This window comes from Salmo trutta, chromosome 22, assembly GCF_901001165.1.
Source record: "Salmo trutta chromosome 22, fSalTru1.1, whole genome shotgun sequence".
NCBI lineage: Eukaryota > Metazoa > Chordata > Actinopteri > Salmoniformes > Salmonidae > Salmo > Salmo trutta.
In genome coordinates this window covers 48897409-48916893 of record NC_042978.1, presented here as the reverse complement: position 1 = coordinate 48916893, position 19485 = coordinate 48897409, and the positions used below count along the sequence as shown (strand labels likewise).

Below are 19485 nucleotides of genomic sequence, written 5' to 3'. Positions count from 1 at the left end.
ATTTTTCAACAATGCTTTTATTGATTGTAAAAATGATTCTAAAAAGGTATGGAATACAGTTAAGGGTTTACTTGGTACATCTATCTCATCATGCCCATCTAGTGTGGAGGTTGACGGGAGAATAATAACAAAACCAGTTGATATTGCCAATCAGTTTGCAGATTTTTTCACAAAGAAAATTAATTTACTGAGCAACAATGTAAACATACATTCTTCCAAACAAGCTATTGTCCAATGGATTGATGATCATATTATGAGCAACAAGATCTGCTCTTTTAGTCTGCAAACGGTGTCAGTGGAGGAGGTGTTAAACCTTTTGAAGTCATTACCTGATGGGAAATCTACAGGTTATGATCTTATGGACAATTTTTAGCTTCGCTGTGCTGCTCCCCAGATTGCAGTTCCACTGAGATACATATTTAAAGTGGAAAAGGGGATGTTTGCAAATGTATGGAAGCATGCTAAACTTTGTCCTATTCCAAAAGACTGCAAAGAACCCGCTACTCCTGCCAATAGTCGACCAATTAGTCTACTCCCTACACTCAGTAAGATATTGGAGGGTAATGTGAGTAGACAAATATGGGAGTACATGGAAAATAATGATCTGATTACAGCCAATCAGCATGCTTATCGCAAAAATCATTCCACTACCACTGCATTGGTTGACATGACTGACCAGTGGCTCAATGCTATGGATAATGGCAAGTTTGTGGGGGTACTATTTTTAGATTTCAGTGCAGCATTTGATTTAGTGGATCATGAGATAATTTTGACAAAATTAATGCATTATGGTTTTAAGGGGGTAGCATTGAATTGGGTACAGTCATATCTAACTGACAGGAAACAGTCCACCTATATCAATGGTTCATTTTCTTCCCCTCATGCTTTAAACTGTGGAATACCGCAGGGCAGCTGCCTTGGGCCACTTCTTTATTTAATATATACCAACGACCTTTCCTATGCCCTAGCTGAAACTCAAGCTACTGTATTTGCAGATGATACTACAATTTATGCAGCAGGACAATCGGTTCAACAGGTACAGCAAGCTTTACAAGTAGATTTGGAGAATATTAGGGAGTGGGTTTGCCAGAATAAACTTGTTTTAAACACCAAGAAAACCAAAGTTATGTTGGTCTGTTCCACTAGGAAAAGGCCAAAACAGCATGGGATACAATTAAGTATGGGAGGAGTACAAATTGAAGAAGTGGCAGAAACCAAACTATTAGGAGTGCAGCTAGACAACTGCTTATCATGGTCATCTCAAATAACTAATCTATGTAAAAAAAAGTATTAAAACAGCATGCATAATCAGAAGGATAGCTAAATATTTACCAGGAAAAATTATTAAGCAAATAACACAAGCTTTAATTGAGAGTCAAGTGAACTACTGTTCTGTGGTCTGGGGAAATGCATCATCAAGTGAAGTTAGGAGGCTGCAGATTGCACAGAACAAAGCAGCAAGGATTGTTTTACGGTGGAGATATGGTTTTTCTGTTGCAGTCATACGCAATGTTCTTGGTTGGTCATCAATCGACAAGATAATTGAAAAAAACATGCTTATTTTATTTCATAATATACATCATTTAAAACGGCCAAGTACAATTCACAACGGCAATCAGTTGGTAAGAGACAGACATTCCGTAAATACTAGGAATAGATTGTCCACCATCTATGCGTTATCCAGACAGAAAAGAGAAATAAGCAAAAGAACATTTCGATTTAGAGCAATAAAGAAATGGAATAAATTAACTGAGCAAACCAGAAACCTTTCAATATATACATTTAAACATTATTTTAAAACAATTTAAATATAATACACAGAAATGTTGTGGGATTACAGTAGATGAAGAATTCATATTTTTTAGATTGATTATTTATTTTTATTACGTTAGTATATTATGTATGTTTGTAATAGTGTGTTATATGTGAAAATGTGTTCGTATATAAATTGTATTTTAATATTTAAGGACTCTTGGAAGATTAGTCCAAATGGGGACTAAAAGAGATCCAAATCAAATCAAATCAAATCAATACACGTCCCACTGTGTTGGGTTATTTGCTGTGCAAGACAGCCTTTGATCCCATCATCTTGAATGTCTACAGAAGTTCAAGGATGAGCTCTTTCCTATTCTTGCCGTAAACATCTGTCTTGTTTTCACACTGATTATCCATAGCTTTAACACGCTGAATATTTCACGCTGGTTTTCTTAGTCCTGCAATAAGAGCTAAAGACACTAGTATTTGTGTAAACTCTACACAGTAGTGTTCTGTGAGTGTCACTGAGTAGGCCGATACCCCATTTCATCCATAGGTTAGGTTGTTTAGTGCATATAAAGATGCCCCCCCCCCCCCCATGCAATTATAAAGTCTACTACATCCACAGTGCGATTTCAACAGATTTTTTGTTGTTGTGTCAAATTAACAAATGATTGTATTTTGTTACATGTATATAACATTCCGACCTCATTTAGCATGATCTATTCCAAATATGGCATGATAATTCTAATATATAATATTATAGTATCCGTTTGAATCACTTTCAATCGGGGACTTTTATTCTGAAGGTGAACTGCAAATTGCACTACTGTAGTTAATCGTTATTGTGGCTAGAGTCACACAGGTCGTTCTACCTTCCCTTTGCAATCTCAGTTTTCATTGGAAAGAGGAGGGGCCTAGGGAGGGAGGGAGGCAAAGAGGGATGCGTGTGTGTGCTTATACCATAGAGAATGATAGAGAACTCTAGCGGGCAAAAGGCCATTTAGCATGGGCAGCGCCATTGAGGGCTTCCACCATTTTAATGTAGTCAATTTGGTGGGACTTCCAACTTCATTGGTTGATCCCTCCTGGTGGCCCATATAAGTGTTGATTTCGTCACTCACCCCAACCCTGGGCTTGAACCAGGAACCATCTGAACACATCAACAACTGCCTCCCACAAAGTGTCGTTACCTATCGCTCCACAAAAGCCGCGGTCCTTGAAGGGAACCAAACGACTTCAAGGTCTCAGAGAGAGTGACGTCAAAGATTGAAACACTACTAGTGCACACTGCTAACTAGCGAGCCATTTCTCACCGGTTAAATCCAGTCGAAGTGATGTCCAACCGGGTCATTAGGAGGGATCAGCCAATTGTGAAGAAGATAGCCTCAATGGCGCTGCCTGTGCTGTCACGTTTGCTATAATGGCACAGATACAAAGATGAGTCCTCTATCTAGCTCTATGGCCTATTCATCAGCAGTGTGTGCACAATGATGACAACATGCATGGTCTGGGAAACACAAGTCTTCAAATTTCAGGGAGAACTTGAATGGAAGCTTTCGAGCGTGCAAGAGGAGATGAATGGTAATTTACCAAGTCTACTTTGTAAAAGGAGACATAAAACAAGTTATATCGAACAGCATAATAGGGTTCTCATATAACAAACAACGAGTTATATCGAACAGCATGTGTTCTAACTACATTATAGGTGTGTGGTTAAGATGTTGTTTGGCCTAAACAGATCTGTTTAACCTGTTTCCTTAATTCAAAACAGACCAATTTGGCTTAATTAGACTATAACTTAAATCAATCAGAGAATATCCAAAATATGATCACATTGATACAACATAGACACCTCGTGGTGGTTTACTATGCAATGCATGCAGAGAACTCATTTGCAATCTCCAAATAGACGCCCTACCCTTTCCAATTATCGAGTCTGCTTTGTTTCACATAAAAACAACTGTACATTTTAGACATTCACGCACAATGAAATTGTACATACAGATTCAATTTTTTAAAAAAATGCCACAAAAGTACATTTTAACATTTTTTTTTTATTATTAAAATATTAACCTTGAAAACAGCCTATAAACACTATTTACATGATAGCTAGCAGTGACGTTGGTTTCAGAGTCTAGTACCATAAAAACAGACACTTATTTTCCAGTAGTGATTGTTGTTGTTTTGGCCTCTGAGGGAAAACGGTTGGGGGGGGGGGGGGCATTGTAAGACTATGGTAAAGAAATCAATCCATATTTTAGACAGCGTTTGCTTGTGATAAAACAGACAGTCCTACTATACACATTTTCCTGAGCTGAGAGACTGAACTGATAACATGGAAGTGATGAGGTATGTAATCATGTTTGGATTTTACACTGGTCTGGACTGTTTCTAGCACATTTAATTATTGATGAGGGAGATGAGGCCAATTCTCATTGTTCCAGTTGGTTGCTTGATCATCTTTACTCAAGCTGAGGCTACAACAGGCCAATGTCTGGGCAACATGGGTCATCCAACAGGCCAATGTCTGGACAACAGGGGTCATCCAACAGGCCAATCTCTGGGCAATAGGGGTCATCCAACAGGCCAATGTCTGGGCAATAGGGGTCATCCAACAGGCCAATCTCTGGGCAACAGGGGTCATCCAACAGGCCAATCTCTGGGCAACAGGGGTCATCCAACAGGCCAATCTCTTGGGTCATCCAACAGGCCAATCTCTGGGCAACAGGGGTCATCCAACAGGCCAATCTCTGGACAACAGGGGTCATCCAACAGGCCAATCTCTGGGCAACAGGGGTCATCCAACAGGCCAATCTCTGGACAACAGGGGTCATCCAACAGGCCAATCTCTGGACAACAGGGGTCATCCAACAGGCCAATCTCTGAGCAACAGGGGTCATCCAACAGGCCAATCTCTAGGGGTCATCCAACAGGCCAATCTCTGGACAACAGGGGTCATCCAACAGGCCAATCTCTGAGCAACAGGGTTCATCCAACAGGCCAATCTCTGAGCAACAGGGTTCATCCAACAGGCCAATCTCTGAGCAACAGGGGTCATCCAACAGGCCAATCTCTGGACAACAGGGGTCATCTAACAGGCCAATCTCTAGGGGTCATCCAACAGGCCAATCTCTGGGCAACAGGGGTCATCCAACAGGCCAATCTCTAGGCAACAGGGGTCATCCAACAGGCCAATCTCTGGGCAACAGGGGTCATCCAACAAAATGGGTCATCCAACAACATGGGTCATCCTACAACATGGGTCATCCTACAACATGGGTCATCCAACAACATGGGTCATCCTACAACATGGGTCATCCTACAACATGGGTCATCCTACAACATGGGTCATCCTACAACATGGGTCATCCAACAACATGGGTCATCCTACAACATGGGTCATCCTACAACATGGGTCATCCTACAACATGGGTCATCCTACAACATGGGTCATCCAACAACATGGGTCATCCTACAACATGGGTCATCCAACAACATGGGTCATCCAACAACAGGGGTCATCCTACAACATGGGTCCTGCAACAACATGGGTCATCCAACATGGGTCATCCAACAACATGGGTCATCCTACAACATGGGTCATCCTACAAGATGGGTCATCCTACAACATGGGTCATCCAACAACATGGGTCATCCTACAACATGGGTCATCCTACAACATGGGTCATCCAACAACATGGGTCATCCTACAACATGGGTCCTCCAACAACATGGGTCATCCAACATGGGTCATCCAACAACATGGGTCATCCAACAACATGGGTCATCCTACAACATGGGTCATCCAACAACATGGGTCATCCAACAACATGGGTCATCCAACAATATGGGTCATCTTACAACATGGTCATCCAACAACATGGGTCATCCTACAACATGGGTCATCCTACAACATGGGTCATCCAACAACATGGGTCATCCAACAACATGGGTCATCCAACAACATGGGTCATCCAACAACTGGGGTCATCCTACAACATGGGTCATCCTACAACATGGGTCATCCTACAACATGGGTCATCCTACAAGAGGGGTCATCCAACAACATGGGTCATCCTACAACATGGGTCATCCTACAACATGGGTCATCCTACAACATGGGTCATCCAACAACATGGGTCATCCTACAACATGGGTCATCCAACAACATGGGTCATCCTACAACATGGGTCATCCAACAACATGGGTCATCCTACAACATGGGTCATCCTACAACATGGGTCATCCTACAACATGGGTCATCCTACAACATGGGTCATCCTACAACACGGGTCATCCTACAACATGGGTCAGTCATCTAAGTGTGTTTTATTTCTCATGTTTTTATTTTCTTATTTTAACTCCGCATCATTGAGGAAAAAGCTTGTAAGTCAGTCAAAATTTCACTGTGAGGTCTACACCTGTTGGTTAAGGGCTCGTCAGTCAGTATTTCACTGTGAGGTCTACACCTGTTGGTTAAGGGCTCGTCAGTCAGTATTTCACTGTAAGGTCTACACCTGTTGTATGGGGCGCATGTGACAAATTACATTTGATTTGTATCATAGAAAACCAACCATTTATTATTGGCTGTTGGTTCTTCTGTCTGTTGAAACAGAGAAAACAAGACGAATGTTATTATATTTGAATGACTTCCTTCAGTACAGTAACATCCTCTATTCACACTGTTGTAACTCACTGGGATTTTTCTTGGGCAACGGTGGTTCACAGATCTCTCGATAGCAAACATCCTGCTGCACTTTGTACGTCCTTTTATACCTGGGGAGCACAAATCAAATCAACTTGTATTAGTCACATGCACTGAATACAACAGGTGTAGGTAGACCTTACAGTGAAATGCTTACTTACAAGCCCTTAACCAACAATGCAGTTTTAAGAACCCCCCCCCCCCCAAAAAAAGTAAGATAAGAATAACAAAAAATTATAGAGCAGCAGTAAATAACAATAGCGGGGCTATATACAGGTTATTACGGTACAGAGTCAATGTGGAGGCTATATACAGGGTGTTACGGTACAGAGTCAATGTGGAGGCTATATACAGGGGGGTACCGGTACAGAGTCAATGTGGAGGCTATATACAGGGTGTTACGGTACAGAGTCAATGTGGAGGCTATATACAGGGGGTACCGGTACAGAGTCAATGTGGAGGCTATATACAGGGTGTTACGGTACAGAGTCAATGTGGAGGCTATATACAGGTTGTTACGGTACAGAGTCAATGTGGAGGCTATATACAGGGTGTTACGGTACAGAGTCAATGTGGAGGCTATATACAGGGTGTTACGGTACAGAGTCAATGTGGAGGCTATATACAGGGTGTTACGGTACAGAGTCAATGTGGAGGCTATATACAGGGTGTTACGGTACAGAGTCATTGTGGAGGCTATATACAGGGTGTTACGGTACAGAGTCAATGTGGAGGCTATATACAGGGTGTTACGGTACAGAGTCAATGTGGAGGCTATATACAGGGTGTTACGGTACAGAGTCAATGTGGAGGCTATATACAGGGTGTTACGGTACAGAGTCAATGTGGAGGCTATATACAGGGTATTACGGTACAGAGTCAATGTGGAGGCTATATACAGGGTATTACGGTACAGAGTCAATGTGGAGGCTATATACAGGTTGTTACGGTACAGAGTCAACGTGGAGGCTATATACAGGTTGTTACGGTACAGAGTCAACGTGGAGGCTATATACAGGTTGTTACGGTACAGAGTCAATGTGGAGGCTATATACAGGTTGTTACGGTACAGAGTCAATGTGGAGGCTATATACAGGGTGTTACGGTACAGAGTCAATGTGGAGGCTATATACAGGTTGTTACGGTACAGAGTCAATGTGGAGGCTATATACAGGTTGTTACGGTACAGAGTCAATGTGGAGGCTATATACAGGGTGTTACGGTACAGAGTCAATGTGGAGGCTATATACAGGGTATTACGGTACAGAGTCAATGTGGAGGCTATATACAGGGTGTTACGGTACAGAGTCAATGTGGAGGCTATATACAGGGTGTTACGGTACAGAGTCAATGTGGAGGCTATATACAGGGTGTTACGGTACAGAGTCAATGTGGAGGCTATATACAGGGTGTTACGGTACAGAGTCAATGTGGAGGCTATATACAGGGTGTTACGGTACAGAGTCATTGTGGAGGCTATATACAGGGTGTTACGGTACAGAGTCAATGTGGAGGCTATATACAGGGTGTTACGGTACAGAGTCAATGTGGAGGCTATATACAGGGTGTTACGGTACAGAGTCAATGTGGAGGCTATATACAGGGTGTTACGGTACAGAGTCAATGTGGAGGCTATATACAGGGTATTACGGTACAGAGTCAATGTGGAGGCTATATACAGGGTATTACGGTACAGAGTCAATGTGGAGGCTATATACAGGTTGTTACGGTACAGAGTCAACGTGGAGGCTATATACAGGTTGTTACGGTACAGAGTCAACGTGGAGGCTATATACAGGTTGTTACGGTACAGAGTCAATGTGGAGGCTATATACAGGTTGTTACGGTACAGAGTCAATGTGGAGGCTATATACAGGGTGTTACGGTACAGAGTCAATGTGGAGGCTATATACAGGTTGTTACGGTACAGAGTCAATGTGGAGGCTATATACAGGTTGTTACGGTACAGAGTCAATGTGGAGGCTATATACAGGGTGTTACGGTACAGAGTCAATGTGGAGGCTATATACAGGGTATTACGGTACAGAGTCAATGTGGAGGCTATATACAGGGTGTTACGGTACAGAGTCAATGTGGAGGCTATATACAGGGTGTTACGGTACAGAGTCAATGTGGAGGCTATATACAGGTTATTACGGTACAGAGTCAATGTGGAGGCTATATACAGGTTATTACGGTACAGAGTCAATGTGGAGGCTATATACAGGGTGTTACGGTACAGAGTCAATGTGGAGGCTATATACAGGGGGTACCGGTACAGAGTCAATGTGGAGGCTATATACAGGGGGTACTGGTACAGAGTCAATGTAGAGGCTATATACAGGAGGTACCGGTACAGAGTCAATGTGCGGGGGCACCGGTGTCGAGGTAATTGAGGTAATATGTACATGTAGGTAGAGTTATTAAAGTAACTATGCGTAGATAATAACAGAGAGGAGCAGCAGTGTAAAATAGGGGGTGGGGGGGCGGCAATGCAAATAGTCTGGGTAGCCATTTGATTAGCTGTTCAGGAGTCTTATGGCTTGGGGGTAGAAGCTCTTTAGAAGCCTCTTGGACCTAGACTTGGTGCTCCGGTACCGCTTGCCGTGCGGTAGCAGAGAGAACAGTCTATGACTTGGGTGGCTGGAGTCTTTGACAATTTTTAGGGCCTTCCTCTGACACCGCCTGGTATAGAGGTCCTGGATGGCAGGAAGCTTGGCCCCAGTGATGTACTGGGCCGTACGCACTACCCTCTGTAGCGCCTTACGGGTCAGAGGCCGAGCAGTTGCTGTACCAGGTAGTGATGCAACGGGTCAAGATGCTCTCGATGATGCAGCTGTAAAACCTTTCGAGGATCTGAGGACCCATGCCACATCTTTTCAGTCTCCTAAAGGGGAATACGTTTGGTCGTGCCGTCTTCACGACTATTGGACCATGTTAGTTTGTTGGTGAACTTGAAGCTCTCAACCTGCTCCATTACAGCCCCGTCGATGAGAATGGGGGCGTGCTCGGTCCTCCTTTTCCTGTAGTCCACAATAATCTCCTTTGTCTTGATCACGTTGAGGGAGAGGTTGTTGTCCTGGCACCACACGGTCAGGTCTCTGATCTCCTCCCTATAGGCTGTCTCGTCGTTGTCGGTGATCAGGCCTACCACTGTTGTGTCATCGGTAAACTTAATGATGGTGTTGGAGTCGTGCTTGGCCATGCAGTCATGGGTGAACAGGGAGTATAGAAGGGGACTGAGCACGCAGCCCTGAGGGGCCCTAGTGTTGAGGATCAGTGTGGCGGATGTGTTGCTACCTACCCTCACCACCTGGGGGCAGCCAGTCAGGAAGTCCAGGATCCAGTTGCAGAGGAAGGTGTTTAGTCCCAGGGTCATTGGCTTAGTGATGAGCTTTGAGGGCACTATGGTGTTAAACGCTGAGCTGTAGTCAATGAATAGCATTCTCACATAGGTGTTCCTTTTGTCCAGGTGGGAAAGGGCAGTGTGGAGTGCAATAGAGATTGCATCATTTGTGGATCTGTTGGTGCAGTATGCACATTTTAGTGGGTCTAGGGTATCCGGGAGGATGCTGTTGATGTGAGCCATGACCGGCCTTTCAAAGCACTTCATGCTTACAGACGTGAGCGTTACGGGTCGGTAGTCATTTAGGCAGGTTACCTTAGCGTTCTTGGGCACAGGGACTATGGTGGTCTGCTTGAAACATGTTGGTATTACAGACTCAGACAGGGAGAGATTGAAAATGTCAGTGAAGACACTTGCCAGTTGGTCAGCGCATGCTCAGAGGACACATCCTGGTAATCCATCTGGCCCTGCGGCCTTATGAATGTTGACCTGTTTAAAGGTCTTACTCACATCGGCAGCAGAGAGAGTGATCGCACAGTCATCCGGAACAGCCGGTGATCTCATGCATGTTTCAGTGTTATTTGCCTCGAAGCGAGCATAGAAGTAGTTTAGCTCGTCTGATAGGCTCTTGTCACTGGGCAGCTCTCGGCTGTGCTTCCCTTTGTAGTCTGTAATGGTTTGCAAGCCCTGCCACATCCGACGAGCGTCAGAGCCGGTGTAGTACGATTCGATCTTAGTCCTGTATTGATGCTTTGCCTGTTTGATGGTTCGTCGGAGGGTATAGCAGGATTTCTTATAAGCTTCCGGGTTAGAGTCCCGCTCCTTGAAAGCGGCAGCTCTTGCCTTTAGCTCAGTGCGGATGTTGCCTGTAATCCATGGCTTCTGGATGGGGTATGTACGTACGGTCACTGTGGGGAGGATGTCATCGATGCACTTATTGATGAAGCCAATGACTGATGTGGTGTACTCCTAAATGGTTGACACTCACAGGTAACACTACTACTACTACTGCTACTACTACTGTTGCAACTACTACCACTTCTACTACTACTACTGCTACTACTACAATGACTGATGATGCTACTACTACTACTACTACTACTAGTCTACTACTACTGATACTACTACTACACAGTATATACTATATGCATCTGTAAAGGCTTCAGTATACCGAGATTGAGGGTGACATCCGTCCTGACAGGTACAAACATGCAGGATATCACTGTTGTCCGCTGTTTGACACTCACATGTAATGGAAGACTTCACCCACCCAGACGGGCATGCTCTTTGTTTCAGAGTAAAGGCGGGTACACGGGTGGGGCAATCGTTGGCAGACTGCAGTCGGGGTTGCGGCAGGACAAAGATAAACAGAGAGAAATGTATTAAAACACGGAGAATCTTTGGGCTAGAGGAAGCAACAGTTACAAGGCTGTTAAATGTGAGATGAGGGACTGAGGAGAGAGGGCGGAGGAAGGGGGAGAGGAAGGTATGGAAGGAGGAAGGCAAAGAGGAAGGAGGGAGAATGCAGAGATGAAGGAGGGAGGCAGAGAGGAAGGAGGGAGAATGCAGAGATGAAGGAGGGAGGCAGAGAGGAAGGAGGGAGAATGCAGAGATGAAGGAGGGAGGCAGAGAGGAAGGTATTGAACAGAGCAATACTCAATCATGAGGCATCAAAGCCAAAGGAACTGAATAATATTAAGAAATGCTATAGATGGAAGGAAAGTAGTGTGGAAACCTACCAAAAAACAATTAGGAAACAACAAATTAAATACCTTCTAGACAACTTCCTGGACAAAACGTTCCACTGTAATATTGAAGGTGTAAACTTGGCAGTAGAAAACCAAAACAGTATATTTGACCTCTAGCTTTCCTATCAAATCTAAAAAAAATTCACTCAGATTACCGAAGAAAATTAACCACTTCTGTGAAAATTGGAAAACACTAAACAAACAACAACATGAAGAATTATCTATCCAAAACGGAGATGTATGGATAAACCACTTCTCCAATCTTTTTGGCTCTTTACCAAAGAACAAAGAGCAAAAAACATATACATGATCAAATACAAATCTTTGAATCAACTATTAAAGACTACCAGAACCCACTGGATTCTCCACTTACATACAAACCCTCCAACCCAAAAAGGCCTGTGGTGTTGATGGTATCCTCAATGAAATGCTACAATATACAGACCACAAATTCCAATTGGCGATACTAAAACTCTATAACATCATCCTCAGCTCTGGCATCTTCCTCAATATTTGGATCCAAGGACTGATCACCCCAATCCACAAAAGTGGAGATAAATTTGACCCCAATAACTACCGTGGGATATGTGTCAACAGCAACCTTGGGAAAGTCCTCTGCATCATCATTAACAGCAGACTAGTTAATTTCCTCAGTGAAAACAATGTACTGAGCAAATGTCAAATTGGCTTTTTACCAAATTACCGTATGACAGACCACGTATTCACCCTGCACACCCTAACTGACAAACAAACAAACCAAACCAAAAGCAAAGTCTTTGTTGACTTCAAAAAAGCTTTTGACTCCATTTGGCATGAGAGTCTGCTTTATAAATGATGGAAAGTGGTGTTGGGGGACATACCAATTAGGATCTGGCAAAAAATAGTTGAATCAGTTATAGAATACATTATGGTTGTGAGGTCTGGGGTCCGCTCACCAACCAAGAATTCACGAAATGGGACAAACACCAAATTGAGACTGCATGCAGAATTCTGCAAAAATATTCCTCCGTGTACAACGTAAAACACCAAATAATGCAGAGCAGAATTAGGCCGATACCCGCTAATGATCAAAATCCAGAAAAGAGACGTTAAATTCTACAACCACATAAAAGGAAGTGATTCCCAAACCTTCCATAACAAAGCCATCACCTACAGAGAGATGAACCTGGAGAAGAGTCCCCTAAGCAAGCTGGTCCTGGGGCTCTGTTCACAAATACAAACAAACCCCACAGAGCCCCAGGACAGAAACACAATTAGACCCAACCAAATCATGAGAAAACAAAAATGTAATTACTTGACACATTGGAAAGAATTAACAAAAAAAGTAGAATGCTGTTTGGCCCTAAACAGAAAGTACACAGTGGCAGAATACCTGATCACTGTGACTGATCCAAACTTAAGGAAAGCTTTGACTATGTACAGACTCAGTGAGCATAGCCTTGATATTGACAAAGGCCTCCATAGGCAGACCTGACTCAAGAGAAGACAGGCTATGTGCACACTGCCCACAAAATGAGGTGGAAACTGAGCTGCACTTCCTAACCTCCTGCCAAATGTATGACCATATTAGAGACACATATTTCCCTCCGATTACACAGATACACAAAGAATTAGAAAACAAACCCAATTTTGATAAACTCCCGTATCTACTGGGTGAAATACCACAGTGTTCCATCACAGCAGCAAGATTTGTGACCTGTTGCCACAAGAAAAGGTCAACCAGTGAAGAACAAACACCATTGTAAATACAACCCATATTTATGTTTATTTATTTTCCCTTTTGTACTTTAACTATTTGCACATCGTTACAACACTGTATATAGACATAATATGACATTTGTAATGTCTTTATTCTTTTGGAACTTCTGTAAGTGTAATGTTTACTGTTCATTTTTATTGTTTATTTCACTTTTGTTTACTATCTACTTCACTTGCTTTGGCAATGTTAACATATGTTTCCCATGCCAATAAAGCCCTTACATTGACATTTAAATTGAATTGAGAGAGGACAGAGAGATAGAGGACAGAAAGATAGGGAGGGAGGGGACAGAGAGATAGGGAGGGAGAGAGATAGAGAGAGATAAGGAGGGAGGGAGAGAACAAAGAGATAGGGAGGGAGGTAGTGAGAGAGAGAGAGAGAGAGCGAGAGAGAGAGAGGACAGAGAGGAAGGGATTTCGTCTGAGAGGAGAGAGGTGATGGTTTCAGGAAAGGAATGAGTCTGGCTGAGGGTGTTTGGGGCAGGAAATGCATTGAAGAGAAAGTGGTGGGTGGGGTGGAGAGGGAGACATAAACTTACACAGATCACACTGCCTGCCCTTGAACCCAGAAGCGCAATTGCAGATGTATGAGTCGCTCCCCTTCTCACACGTACCCCCGTTCAGGCAAGGCAGACTCTGGCAGTCCCGGGACGACTCTGAAACACAGCATACTGTTGTCAGGACCCCAAGCAGAGAGAGGCCAGCAGACAAACCAGCAGCTCAGGTTTCACTAAGGTTGCATACGTCCCAAATGACACCCCTATGCTCTTTATCGTACACTACATTTGACCAGAACCCTACAGACAGAACCCTGCTGTAGAGAACCTACCGGGCCCCTCCTCTTCCTCCTTCCTCTCTAGTGCAAGGCCGATTTGATTAGTTGTCTCCTCCATCCTCTGTAACTGAATAGGAGGCTCAGGCTCTGCAAGGCAAGAATATGAACTGTTTTTAAGGAGGTATTGAGCGAGATATATTGGCACGTACAAAATGATTACTTTGGTCAGGGCACACACCGTCATGCTGACTGTTAAAGATGCTGTTTTGAATTGTGATATATGGGGGTTATGATACTGCTTACTAGTACGGTGTCTGATGACCTTTCTGGGCAGGCTAGTGAACTTAGCTGTTATCCTCCTCCTTCCATCAATCAGTTCTGTGTATCTGGAAGAGAACAAATGATGGCCGAAGCTTTTACAGAGACAGACAAGTAGAGCCTGAGAGGACCAACCTTAGCACTAAATAGTCAGTTTACAACTTAGCGGTGAAAGAACAATTTCTGCAATACGTGTGCAACACTGCGCTCTAGTGTCTCATAGCCTTGATAACTTAACCCCCTACAGTCTGTCCGTCTGTCCGTCTGTCCGTCTGTCCGTCCGTCCGTCCGTCCGTCCGTCTGTCTGTCTGTCTGCCTTTCACTCTCTCTGTCTCTCTTTCTGTCTCTCTTTCTGCCTTTCACTCTCTCTCTCTCTCACCTGGGAATCTCTTCAGAGTGCTCTCTCTCTCTCTGTGTCTCAGTCTCACTTACTCACCTGGGCATCTCTTCAGAGTGCTCTCTCTCTCTCTGTGTCTCAGTCTCTCTCTCTCACCTGGGCATCTCTTCAGAGTGCTCTCTCTCTCTCTCACCTGGGCATCTCTTCAGAGTGCTCTCTCTCTCTCTGTGTCTCAGTCTCTCTCTCTCACCTGGGCATCTCTTCAGAGTGCTCTCTCTCTCCAGTCACCCCCAGGTCCTGAGGTTCAGACGAGGCTAGTGTATGACTCACAGGGGTTCCCACGACAGACGGTCTCTCCCTCGTCCTCCCTCCCCATCGCTCCTCCATCGGTACTGGTCCAGGTAAAGTTAAAATTAGTTGCATAGGAAGTGGTAAAGGAAAGCTTTCAGACTGAAATAGAAGTTTCAAGTTGGTTCCTGTGTCATTCTGGGCTCTGAGCAGAATTCCTCAGAGCATTACAATGTGAAATCTCAGAGTAGTGCATGTTACAGCCGTAGCCTATAGTACGGTCTGGAAGCAGAGCACTCACATGTGGTGAAGGCCAGGTGTTGTGGTACACTGTGGATCTGTTCCTGTCCTGTGTTCCTAACAGCCATGAGGACTAGGTGGTAGTGTTGTCCTGGAGAAAGTTCTCTCAGGGTATAGGTTCGCAGCTTCCCATTGGGTAGGAAGCGACTCCGGGTGCTCAAGCCTCGCGTCACGTTGACCACGAAGCCGTCTGGCAGGTTCCTGGGATGGGGATCCCACGTCACAAGGGCAGAGTTGGAAGTCACATGGGACAGAGACAGGTTCTGAGGGGGGAGAGGTCCTAGAGGGAGGGGGGGGGGGCACAGAGAGGACAGTCTGTCTGTATTCTGATAGAAACAGTTGAGACTAAAGGTCCAACAGACCCCAAAATTCTTAAATCCGGGTCCTAAACTCAGACGTTTGTCTTGGATCCGGAGCGGGTCTGACATAATTGCCACAAGTCTCGGGTATGTGCAATTAAAAATAGATTTACCGACTGGAGAGAGAGAGGCCTTGGCCTTTTTCATAAAAGTAAAATGAAAGTTGGAGGAGAAAGAGTATAGTGAAAAGAAGCCGACAAGGGGAATGTCCTCGTAGGACGAGTTTTAATATTGTAGTGGACAAAGATGAGCAGAATGTTGATGCAACCAAATGGACTCTGTTCAACTCGCTATTCATGTTTGATGCAATTTTCTACCTTTTATTTATTAATCGTATATTTATTATAAATTGTTTATTCATTATTATTATTATTATTTAATAATCTAAACCAGTTCTTTAAATAGCCTATGCAAAAAGTGTTTTCTTTCATTTTATTTAGACATTTTCATTGCCTTTTTAAAAACTTCTTCAGGATCGATGGGTCCCCTGCGGGATGTTTGAGCTAATGTAGGCTAACGCAATTAGCATGAGGTTGTATTATCTTTCACCAGATCTAATTTGTTATATTCTCCTACATTAATTTCACATTTCCACAAACTTCAAAGTGTTTCCTTTCAAATGGTATCGAGAATATGCATATCCTTGCTTCAGGTCCTGAGCTACAGGCAGTTAGATTTGGGTATGTCATTTTAGGCGAAAATGGAAAAAAAGGGTCCAATCCTTAAGAGGATTTATATATTATTAACAAATGCGTAGTGAATTCCTTAGGGCTGGTTATTGCCAGGGACCTCACTGTATGTGATATTATCACCATACTTAAGTGCCAATACTATATGGATTGCGATTCTTACGATTCTATTCATAGGTTGCATGTTCGTTTTAGGTTCGTTTTAGGACTGATGCCTGACTGAGCATTCTACTCAACGCATCGTCTATAAGCGCTGATGAAGATTTCATCCAAAGTGAAATACAGTGGCTTGGAAATACAATGACGTTCAAAAGAAGGCAAATAATTAGTAGGAAAACCTTTTGATGTAAAGTCAATTTGACGATATGATAATGCTGCCAAAGTTGTTTCCTACTAAATATTTTACTACTTTTGAATGTTATTGTATTTCCAGGCACTATAGTGTAATTTAGACTAAACAGTAGTTCGCCTCAGTCCAGAATGACTGGGCTTATCACCGCTTTAGGGAACCACTATGGCGCTGGCGATAGAGGGAGGCTCGAGAACGTTCAATACAATGGCACGACGCGACCGAACGACGGAGGTGCAACCTATGAATATGATTTTTATTGCGATTCGATGTTCCAAACACACTGCTCACCATGTCTGCTGCAGAGGGACGAGAGAGAGAGAGAGAGAGAGAGAGAGAGAGAGAGAGAGAGAGAGACATGAGAAAATGACTTGATCAGTCATGAAAATAAAAGTGCTGAAAATAAATTGGCTCCCTATTTCAAAAGAAGATGGAGAACAAGATATGAAGGAAAAATCCTGTGTTTTTGGTGTCAGGTACAGACAACAAGCACAAACATAATATACCGATATGTAACTGTATAATACCTTTCCACATCACTACAATTCCTGAGGATCATTGATATGCGAGAGCCTATGACACATTTGCACTGATACAAGTCTGACACGGTTGATCGTGACAGTTGATCCTGATCGTGACAGTTGATCCTGATCGTGACAGTTGATCTCGATCGTGACAGTTGATCCTGATCGTGACAGTTGATCCTGATCGTGACAGTTGATTGTGACAGTTTTCATTTTTTTTATTTAACCTTTATTTAAACTAGGCAAGTCAGTTAAGAACAAATTCTTATTTTACAATGACGGCCTACCCCGACCAAACCCTCCTCTAACACGGACGACGCTGGGCCAATTGTGCGCCGCCCTATGGGACTCCCGATCACAGCCGGTTGTGATACAGCCCGGGATCACACCAGAGATGCAGTGCCTTAGACCGCTGTGCCACTCGGGGTACAGTTGATCCGGATCACATTTTCTAATTGAAGTTGCCATCTTTAAGTGTCTTCTCTCAGGTTAATTAATCCCTCTGCATGGTGGACAAGACTATCTATGTTAGGATGTGGATGTTTCCAGATGCTTAACGAATGTATAGCGAATTCCTGAGGTTCATTGAGTTTCTACTTCTGCATTGCTTGCTCTTTGTTTTTTGGGGGGGGGGGCTGGTTATCTGTAAACTGCTGATTGTAAAAAGGGCTTAATAAAATACATGTTTGATTGATTGACTGACTGATTGATTGATGTATGAGACATGATGACATACGGGTCCAGACTTGCAGCGGTCCAGCAGAGTGACTGGTGGAGGACGGTGACTCGTCTGGTCCGATCCCACTCTGAGTTAGAACGTCCACCGTGTACATCTGACCAGGGAGCAGAGAGCTGAAGGGGAGAAACACATAAACAGAAATCCCAGTCATGCAAAAATGACAACAACAAAAAAAAACTATTCTGCTCTGGTCTATGGATGTTTATCAGCATTGGCTTCACAACGCAGTCTACTGGATGAAATGTGTATTGCAGTGCCCTACAACAGCGGTTCCCAACAAGGGGTATCCTGGGGGTACTTGGCCTACCCACAGGGGGTACTTGAGAAGACTCATGAGATCATAGGCCTACTGGTAAAATGCACATGAGGGGGTATTTCAAGGGTACTCTGGGCAAAATGTACTTGGTTGTAGAGAAACCGAAAAAGGTTGAGAACCAATGCCATAGAAAGTAATATTAAGTGATAGTGATACAGTGACATCTAGTGGACATAATCAGTATTGCAGGCTGTAAATCTGTGGTTTTCAAAAAAAATTTGGTCACTACCACCAAATACATCATGCTCTGCCCAGACTACCTCCTCGTGGGCATTAGACCAGTAGGTCTATGGTCTCGCGAGTCTTTCCAAGTACCCCTGTGGATAGACTAAGTACTTTGAGAATCACTCAAATCCACAGCCAACCTAGTGATAATGATGTTGAGTGGAGCAGAACCTGAAGGCATATTCCATTGTGCTGGTGTTGAGCAGAGCGGTGCCAACTCCACTACCGTCCCAGGAGACCAGGGAAAGGCGCACCTGGCTGACAGTAGCATGACGAGCAGCCTGAACCAGCCACCTCAGCCATACCTGGGAGGACGACACGTTGACTACCTGCAGCTGATCCACCCGCCGTGGCCCTGACACACACACACACACACACACACACACACACACACACACACACACACACACACACACACACACACACACGTCAGTACACACACACACACACACACACACACACACACACACACACACACACACACAGGTCAGTACACACACACACACAGGTCAGTACACACACACACACACACACACACACACACACACACACACACACACACACACACACACACAGGTCAGTACACACACACACACACACAGGTCAGTACACCCACACACACACACACACACACCCACACACACACACACACAGGTCGGTAAACACATACAGACACACACACACACACACACACACACACACAGGTCAGTACACACACACACACACACACAGGTCAGTACACACACACACACACACACACACACACACACACACACACACACACCCACAGGTCAGTACACACACACACACACACACACACACACACACACACACACACACACACACTCACACACACACTCACTCACACACTCACACACACACACACTCACACACTCACAGGTCAGTTACTGCACTCACACACGTCAGTTACTGCACTCACACACGTCAGTT

The 19485-nt window shown here is 44.0% G+C and overlaps 2 protein-coding genes across 2 annotated transcripts in view; one reads left to right on the top strand and one right to left on the bottom strand.

Moving 5' to 3' along the window:
- Positions 1–3759: 3759 nt before the first annotated feature.
- sned1 (sushi, nidogen and EGF-like domains 1) overlaps positions 3760–19485 on the bottom strand; it is a 104889-nt gene continuing 89163 nt past the window's right edge. The window contains exons 21-30 of the mRNA XM_029706246.1: positions 18706–18889; positions 17991–18106; positions 15335–15613; positions 14996–15137; positions 14394–14476; positions 14145–14237; positions 13855–13971; positions 11057–11144; positions 6455–6534; positions 3760–6361 (exon numbers count right to left, since the gene is read on the bottom strand). Of these exons, the coding sequence (XP_029562106.1) occupies positions 6339–6361; positions 6455–6534; positions 11057–11144; positions 13855–13971; positions 14145–14237; positions 14394–14476; positions 14996–15137; positions 15335–15613; positions 17991–18106; positions 18706–18889 (1205 nt within the window). The 3' untranslated portion in view covers positions 3760–6338. The remainder of the gene's footprint in view (positions 6362–6454; positions 6535–11056; positions 11145–13854; positions 13972–14144; positions 14238–14393; positions 14477–14995; positions 15138–15334; positions 15614–17990; positions 18107–18705; positions 18890–19485) is intronic.
- LOC115157913 (filaggrin-2-like) lies at positions 4262–6148 on the top strand. The gene is made up of 4 exons (XM_029706247.1): positions 4262–4310; positions 4468–4665; positions 4883–6067; positions 6135–6148. Exons 1-4 carry the CDS (start codon positions 4262–4264, stop codon positions 6146–6148), a joined length of 1446 nt encoding a protein of 481 aa, XP_029562107.1.